The sequence below is a fragment of the Chlorocebus sabaeus genome, chromosome 12 (assembly GCF_047675955.1).
Source record: "Chlorocebus sabaeus isolate Y175 chromosome 12, mChlSab1.0.hap1, whole genome shotgun sequence".
Lineage (NCBI taxonomy): Eukaryota > Metazoa > Chordata > Mammalia > Primates > Cercopithecidae > Chlorocebus > Chlorocebus sabaeus.
In genome coordinates, this window is record NC_132915.1 from 50,559,123 (window position 1) to 50,568,354 (window position 9,232).

Here is a 9,232-nt window from a genome sequence, read left to right on the forward strand (position 1 = left end):
ATGCCTGCACATATGTATGTGTATGTGTATATATAATATACACAGTATTAATAGAAATTATCTTCAGCATGTGGAATCACTGATAATTACTTTTTGTTTGCTTTTATTTTCCTGTACTTTCTATAATAGACATACCAAAAAAGCTAGCAAATGTTAATTTTTGAATACTTACCAGAAAAACTAAAACAAGAAATGTTAACAGAGTGCTTTATGTGCTTTTAGTTTTTATCCTCTAAATATTTTTCCAGTCTGAACTTTCTTTAAAAAATTACCAGCTTATGAAAATAAATCTCTTCCTATTTAATCATTTCAACCACCTAAAATTTCTCTCTATAATGAACTCCAGGTTTAATGAGCAGTACAAGTTGAATATCCCTTATTTGAAATGCTTGGGACTAGAAGTGTTTTGGATTTTGGAATATTTGCATGTACATGACGTATCCTGGGGGAGGGACCCAAGTCTAAACAATATTACTTAAAACTTCAGTTATATATCACATACGTTTTATACACATAGTCTGAAGGTAATTATATATAATAGGCTTAATAATGTTGTGTATGAAACAAAGAAGTCTTCACTGTGTTTTGAGTATAACCTGTCACATGAGGTCTGGTGTGGAATTTTCTACTTGTGGCATCCTGTTCGCCCTCAAAAAGTTTTAAATTTTGGAGCATTTTGGATTTTTGGATTAGGGCTGCTCAACCTGTATTAGCATAGCATTAGTCAGCTACCTGCATGATACCAAGAGAACTGTCAAATGCAGAATATGGGAAAGTAAACGAATGAGAGGCAGGGTGTGTGAAGCTGGAGGTGGGGGATATAGATAGAGCAGTTTACCTGGTAAAGCAATACTTATTTCAATAGGAAGCACCAGGGTCAGACATAAGACGTAATAAAAAGTACTTTTTTTCAATAAAAGGAAAAACTTGTACAAAATAGAAGCAGGGCAGTACCACCTCGGTAGGTCAGAATAAGCACTGAAATACTACATAAAAAATAAACCGTATCAAATGTATCCCCTAACCCCATCTCTACTAAAAATACAAAATTAGCCGGGCATGGTGGTACATGCCTGTAATCCCAGCTATTCGGGAGGCTGAGGCAGGAGAACCGCCTGAACATGGGAGGCAGAGGTTTCAGTGAGCACAGATCGTGCCACTGCACTCCAAACTGGACAACAGAGTGAGACCCTGTCTCAAAAAAAAAAAAAAGAAAAAGACAAATTTGATCTCAAAAATTAACAGCATTGCCATTGTAAAACTACAATAGATTGAGGGAAGAAATAAATGCAAGCAAATGCAAGTTAAATTACATTTATTATATAAAGAGATCCTATAACTTCATACGAAAAACAAAGCAACTCCAACAGGTAACAGAAGGGCAAAAGGACAGGAATATTTGATCAAAGAAACACAGCTATCCATAATACACAAATATTCAACCTCATTAATAATCAAGAAAGGATTAGGATGCACTTCTTGCTTATTCAATAAATTTCTAATTTCTATATTTTTGAAATGTACTCAAATGTGCTATTTCTAGTAATAAAAAACTGAGTCATTAAAAAAAATATAAAATAAGAACATTTCTGCCAATGCAGAAATCATAAAAAGCATTAAAATGAATCAACACTTGTATGGGCAGTAAGGTTCAGACCCCTAGAAGCCAATTCATTTTGCCTTGGTTCCTGAGTTTTATTATGGGATTGTCAATAAAGTTGTTCCTGATTTACACTCTGACAATCTTCCAGGTATGGGGTGTTTGTGTGTGTGTGTACATACACATATGTATATATAAAATTTTTTCTTCAGGTAGACAATTATTCCAGACAAGTACCTCTTCAGAATCATTACACAGAATTCCTGTAACCCCATTTGCTGATAAAAGTCCCATTAAAAACTATCATGTGGTTATCAACCAGTAGGGATACCCTTGGTATTGAAGAGGTTGGAGGTTGCTATTAGTACTGCTCGTAAGACCATAGTGTTCCAGAGACTCTGTAGCTGGCTTCTTAGGGAATCTGAAGTTGGTCCTGTCCTTGAGACATGGCCAAAAGCACATTTTGCCTCACTTGATGCAGAAGAAAATGTTATCTCCTGCTTGCTCAGACCATAGCCTTGAGGCAGCTCACACAGCTCAGGATGCACATGGACTGGAACAGCACCAGGGCAATCACCCCAAATCGCAAAATAATCATGTTAGGATGACTAAGTTGGGAGGCTGAACTTAAAACTCTATAGCTTTGTTCAGAATATTTTTTTCTTTGCTTTTTTCATTAAGTTTTACTGACCAAAAAAGGTGGAAAAAAGAACCTAAATTTTCTGCACAAATACAATTCTCTGAAACCTGAACTTTACCAATCTGTGTAAAAGTACTCTACAGAAACTATACAAGTAGAAAAAAGTAATGTAAGCTTCATATGAAGTAATGGTTTAGTCACGTGAAAAATTTGGTTGTTGATTTAGTATGCTGTAGCCCTCATCTATCTAAATTCAGTATGACTATATAAACATTTATTCTCTGGTACTGAATTCCCATTTGAATAGAAACGGCTGCTTTGTGGAAGAAAGAAACTTCAATTTAAAAACAATTTCAGCATCGTTGAAGTGCCAATCAATTTTTAAATTATGTGTGTGTATACATATGTATGTATGTGCGTAGGCATGTATGTTTGTATTGTGTATTTTTTTCTCCTTTCTCCCTCTCTTGCTCACTCTAGAGAGAGATACCAAATACTGGTTTGGTGCTATACTGTTTTTTCCTAATTAATATTTTTATTATTTCTGTCTGCGTAAGAAACTTCAAATATTCTGAATGCAACCACACAATCGAGTAAGTTGACAGACGTATCAAAAACTATGAAAAGAGGGAGGTAACTAATATTAATACTGGGCAACCTTTTGTTAATTTTAGGCTACAGTGACCTCCCTCTGACATTTTGGAGTCAAAGATGAAAACTCGACATTGAAGCATAATGGACATAATTACACATTTACCACAGTCATCTACAATTTTATATAACATCACAAAAAGACATCTAAACATTTTTCTACATCTTTTTTTCTCATTTGTTAAAACAGCTACGTTAAATACATCTTCAGAATGCATTTGTTAGTCACTTGATAAACATACTAAAAGCCAAACAAGACGAATAACATCAGTTACCTTTGTATCTAATAACTGTACCAATCACTGTAAGAAGATACAACTGAAGGAGAAGTATTAGATCACCCATGATGTACTGAAAAGGTGTTACACCTTAGACCTAAGAATGATCTGAAGGTGCTGAAAGAGGTGATTCTCTAGAAGGTGACCCAGGGTTTTCTTCAGGTGGAAAAACTGTGAGTGTACAAGCTCGAATGCCACCAAGTGACTCTGGAAGATCAAAAACTTTATGCCACTCATCTTTTTCTGGGTCATATTTCTGGACAATTTCTACCATACAACGATTATTCCAAGAATATCCACCAACAACGTAGATTTTATTTTCAAAGACGGCAACTCCAACATCACTCTGGCCTCTTAACATGGCGGCAATTGGGGTCCACTGGTCAAGGGTTGGTGAATAGTATTCACAGCTTAGAACATCATCATAATCACTTGTTCCTCTGAAGTGATTGCCGCCAATGACATAGAGCTTATCTCCAACCGTACACATGCAATGCAGACCTCTGACTGTAGTCATTGGAGCCTTCTGCATCCACTTATCTGTATCTGGGTCAAAACACATAAGCTCATTTTGGAAAGTGTCATGGGTAATTCCTCCTGAAATATACATTAAGCCTCCATATACTGTTCCAGCATGGCCATAGTGGGGTTCACTCATTTTTGCAACATAGCTCCACTCATTCATTCTTGGGTTGTAACATTCTACTGTGGCCAGTTCACCAGCTGCACTGCGCCCACCAACTGCATACAAATGTCCTTTGAGGGCACTCAAGTGAAAGAATGTACGCTTTTCATTTAATGATGCAACCTGCATCCATTTATTATACCGAGGATCAAATCTGAAAACTGTATCAACAGCAGTTTTTCCTTTTGTATCATAATTACTTTGACCACCAACCACATAAAGAAAGTTTCCAATGACAGCAATACCATGCTGGTAACGGGGAGCATCCATCGGGGCTAAAGATCTCCATTCTTGTGCCCTTTCATCATACATCCGTAATTCTTTACTGACAACCAGCTGCTGCCTCAAAACTCCTCCTAATGTAACCAAGTGAGTGGAGTCAGATCGAATGGCAGTTCTATCTGACTGCATCACTGGCTGCATATATGGCATCATTTGGTAATTGCTGGCTTCCAAAAGCAAATTCACACAGGTATTGTCTGTTCTCATGAAATCTACTGTCTGCACGTAATTGATGAGATCCTGTGGTGTCATCAGTGGGAATCGAATATTCTTCATTAATTTTGCAGCATAATCCATCCGAGGGTCTTCCAACCTTAGCCAGCGACAGGCTGCCTTAAAGAGTTCGAGTTCGGTACAGTGCTTAAGACTATTACTGGAAAGCACAAAGGCAAGCCGTTCAAAAGGGAGTTTTAGAAACTCCCCAGTACTCAGTAAAGCAGGAAAGTTCTTCAGGATGAAATTATTAACATATTTATCCACTTCTATAAGATTGTAGGTGTTAGCAATTCGTCCAACCTCAACACAGTTATCTAAAGAGACTCCTGATATAAGAAATACTTTACAGAAATCCAAAACGGGTAATATTTGTAAAAAGCTAGCAGCTTCAAGTGTGTCCTGAAGATTGTCCATATTAAGAGAAAGTTTTGCTGTATAAATAAAATCAATGATTTTCTTCAGACCAACCTTGTTCACCCCATGAAGCTTAATGCACATCAGATCTTGTTCTTTCATTCCACCTGTGAACATAGCTTTGAAATAATCACTAGCAGACGCCATCATAGCTCTGTGAACAGGGAAGATTTCATCTCCATCACCTGGTACCAGAGTCACATCACAAAGCAATCCTTCTATTCTAAGCTGATCAAAGCCTTGCAGTACCACCGAACTGTGTGTATTGCTGGTAAAAAAGCGTGTGGTTCCTGCCTTACAAGGCTGCAAATGGGCAGAGACGCCCATTTCGCCGTTACCAAGGGACACTTTCATGTGAAAGCTTTCCTCTCGCACAGAGATGCAAGCCGGATAAAGAAGTTATAACCGGAATGTTTTACAGGCAACGAGGTGTCCACAAAGAACAGAAAGCTCGTTTCCTTATCAAGGGAAGGCAGCCACTGCGGCACCCCTCAGGCCACGCCAGTCAGTCATCCACTGAAAATCGCCCTGTAGCAGGACCACAAAGGGCTGTGGACCTCAAATCTGATTATTAGACAGATGATTCATCACCTGAAGGCGGTTAAATGACCCAGTTCACCTCGTCCGGCCTGCGCTGCCGCTCCTTCAGCAGTTCCGCTTCGGGCAACGAAGAGGCGCCGCCACGTACTGTGGCTCCACGGCCCGCTCGGCGGCGGGTCCAGGCACCTCAGCGAACGGCCCGCTGCGCCCTCCGCTGTACCTAGAGTGTCGCAGCGGCCACCGACCTGTCTTTGAGCAAGGACCTGGAACACAGGCCTGGGACTGGGCTTGGGCCTAGAATACCGGCCTAGCCCCGACGCCGAGCTGCTCCTTCCGGAAAAGCGTACTCCCAGGATCCCGCGGGGTGGGAGCGGCCGTAGCGGCTACTGCGGCTGCGCGGCCTCCAGAGCTCCTCAGTGGGCGGGCGTGTGGGGGTGGGGAAGGGGGAGGAAGTGTGCTGGGGCGGGGGGGGGCGGGGGTTGAGGAAGAGGAGCTGTCTCGGGTGGGCGCCAGCGCGGCCCCTTAGATCTGCCTTGTATGTGGGACAAAATAGGACAGAATGTGTGCACGTATATTATGCTGCACGTTTGATGTAAGTTTTTTTCACATATCTGAGCTCTTACGTTCCCCAAATGCATAAATTTTTTAAAACTTTGCACTTCCTAGCTTCTGTTTTTGTGAATAACAGTGAAACGCGGCTTTTGTATAAATTGAGAGGAAACCTGGATGCTTAATTTTTTTTTCCTCTACAAAACAATAATTGTTATCCCACATTATGTAATAGATACCTTAGTTAGAATTTTGGTTCGTATTTTCAAATTTGTTATAATTTCAAAGGCAAAATATTTGTCTCTACTAGATTGTTACTTTATTATATAAATGATGTAGTCTAAATTTTTGGCTTGAAATGCCTTTGTTTTCCATAATTTTAAAAATGGCTACATAATTTTTCAGTAACATACTATAGTTTCCTTTGCCCATTGTTTGTTCCTGAATATGTACCTTCTTATCCTCCATTGTTTTATAGAATCTGTAGTAAATTTACAGAATCTGGTAGCAAAATTTTAGCCCTGTTATGGATAATATTTAGTAAAATGCTGATCCAAGACAGTATTTCCAAAATATTATCATGAGCAATGTTTGTGCCTTTCCCTTCTGCTGACTTTTCCCTTTATAAGTATTTTATCAACTTACATTTCCTTAATTAGTGGTAAATTTAAATTTTAACATACAAATCAATGTATACTTTGACACAATTTCTTCCATTTTCCAAATTTTGAAGTTTGTCTTTTAAGTCCTTCTAGTTCTTTATGCGTGTGCAAAGTAAGAATAGTCATGTTTTTATTACACCTCATTTTTATGTAAAAGATAGCATACCATGTACACTGTTCTGCATTTTTCTTTTTTTCACTTCAAGATCTTCCTGAATTACTACAGAGAGCTTATTTATATTTTAAAACAATTCTATTGTTGCCCTCAGAGTTGTTATAAGTTATTTAACCAGTGCCCGATTGATGGACAGTTCATCTGTTTTGAATGTTTTCTATTGTTTCCGATGGATGGCAGCAAAATTCAGAAGGCTTAGACTACCACTGACCTCCACAAGGTGCTCCAGCAGATTGTCAACCTATTCAACACAAGAGGTTGGTTGGAGTGAAACTGGCCTGGAGAAATTATTCACTGAAATTTTATCAGCATTGGGAAGTCTTGGAGCCCTACTTGTTGCATGAGTTAGGGGTGGAAGGGCTCTCTTGGGGCATGACAACTCCATAATGCTGTGAAGAGCTACTTCCAAGGAATCAGTCTCTATCTGGAAAAGAAAGAATAGAGCCTCTGTACCTGGGAAGTTGGAGCAAGAAATCATGAGATCCTTCTCTTTTTCATCAAACTTGCAAGTAAGATTAATAGCTTAGGAACAGACTTGTGTCTTAATGAAATTATTACTGTATAGACACTCTTCATTGTATTCCCATATGTTTAGTTATTTTAAAAGACTGTCTTTTCTGCCTGCATAATGAAATCATTGAATCAAATTTGTCACAATACTTGTTGGTAATGTCAAGCAACTAAATGATAAAGCATCCAGTTCTTAGGGGCATTAGCTCACCATGGATGATATGTAGTTAGTTATTGAGTCTACTACATTTATTGTATTCAGTATTTTTGCTTATATGAAATGTTAACCTTTAACACTGTGCTAATTACATTAAAAAGTGTTCAGTTTATATATTTTTGTTTGTTTGTTTGTTTTGTTTTGTTTTGATGGAGTCTCGCTCTGTCACCCAGGCTGGAGTACAGTCGTGCCATCTCGGCTCACTGCAACCTCCGCCTCCCAGGTTCAAGCAGTTCTCCTGCCTTAGCCTCCTGAGTAACTGGGACTATAGGTGTGCGCCACTGTGCCTGGCTAATTTTTTGTATTTTTAGTAGAGATGGAGTTTCACCATGCTGGCCAGGCTGCTCTCAAACTCCTCACCTCGTGATCCGCCCGCCTCAGCCTCCCAAAGTGCTGGGATTTCAGGCGTGAGCCACCACGCCCAGCCCCTCACTTTATATTTTGAAAATTATTCTCTTTATTATTTCAAGGTTTACTTTCAGATCTTTTTGCATTTGTTTGTTACACACACACACACACACACACACACACAAGGTTTTGCTGTGTCACCTAAACTGGAGTGCAGTGGCAGGATCATAGCTCACTACAGCCTCGAACTCCTAGCCTCAAGCAATCCTCCCATCTCAGCCTCCCACACTGCTGGGATTACTGGCATAAGCCACCATACCTGGCCTTACTCAATAAATCAATGCCAAGTTTGATTTTGCAACCTCAAGTGAAGTTCAGTTCATTCATTCCATTCACACTGTATGAAACACTTGATATGTGACTGTTTTCAGGATAGAAAAGTGAATAAAGGAAACACAGCTTCAGCCCTCTTGAAACTTTTTGCCGAGAGAGAAAGAAAATTATTAATCAACCAATTAATTTCAACTGTATCATAAACTGACACCATAGGCAAAAGTAAAGTGGTTTTTATCACCAGAAACTGGAGGATTTTAAGCCTTGAAAATTGGATGCACAGTTCTGGAATTTACAGAGTGCATGGCTAGAGATGTTCATTTGGGAGCTGAGCTATACCTTTTTCCTGAAAGCCCGAGGATGGATGAGGTCTGGCAGAAATTGTGTAGCGAATCAGAAGACCAAAACCTGAATCTTGAGGACCTTTACATCTTAATGTAGTGAACAGAGTGAGGAACCTGAAAAGGGCATTTCAATGAAATGATAGGAGGACATCCAGGAGCAAAATAGGAGGACAACCAGGAGAAAATTGTGATAAGAGGGTGTTTAAGGGAAGAAACGTGTTTAAAACATGACATTTTACATTTAGGAAAAGAAAGGGCTGGTTTGCCAGAATTAACTTGGCAAAATCCAGATTGGAATATATTAACTAGAGTAAATAGGAGGAGCGGTTGGAGACAAAGTGGATGGAAACTTCTTTTAGAAGTTTATCTGTGAATGGAAGAAGAGAAAGAAGGTAGTACCTGGAGAAAAATGTGTGTTTGTATTATTGGATATAATTTTATAACCTTTCTAAAAACTAGGATTGACTTCAGGGAATGGATATAGTGGCACAAAGCATATAAAATTAATACTTTATTTAATTGGGTATATTGTCTAACTGCTTATTTAATAAGCTAAAATTTCAAGAATAATTGTTTAACAGTTTTTGAGTACTGGGGGCTACAGTGTTTTTCCATTTGCTTCACTTGCCGTTCTTAATTCTATTTAGGTTTCATTTTATGGCATTAATTGTACTTTTTATTATTCTTATGAATTATGGTTTTATATGCCACTCTTAAAAGTATATATAAACCTTTTATGCAGATGTTAGCTATATTCCCTATGATGCACTTTTGTCAATTTTGTTTAC

General features: G+C 38.8%; 1 protein-coding gene and 1 long non-coding RNA gene across 2 annotated transcripts; one reads left to right on the forward strand and one right to left on the reverse strand.

Moving 5' to 3' along the window:
• Positions 1 to 1,298: 1,298 nt before the first annotated feature.
• Positions 1,299 to 5,675, reverse strand: KLHL9 (kelch like family member 9). The gene has a single exon (XM_073021662.1). It carries the CDS (start codon positions 5,118 to 5,120, stop codon positions 3,267 to 3,269), a length of 1,854 nt encoding a protein of 617 aa, XP_072877763.1. The 5' UTR covers positions 5,121 to 5,675; the 3' UTR covers positions 1,299 to 3,266.
• A 123-nt stretch (positions 5,676 to 5,798) lies between these two features.
• LOC140713061 (uncharacterized) lies at positions 5,799 to 7,535 on the forward strand. The gene is made up of 2 exons (XR_012094931.1): positions 5,799 to 5,898; positions 6,873 to 7,535. It is a non-coding gene; the product is annotated as an uncharacterized lncRNA (long non-coding RNA).
• Positions 7,536 to 9,232: the final 1,697 nt, after the last annotated feature.

Bases quoted from the DNA above. Each gene is read 5' to 3' on its own strand.
- KLHL9 (XM_073021662.1), bottom strand. From the start codon at position 5,120: ATGAAAGTGTCCCTTGGTAACGGCGAAATGGGCGTCTCTGCCCATTTG.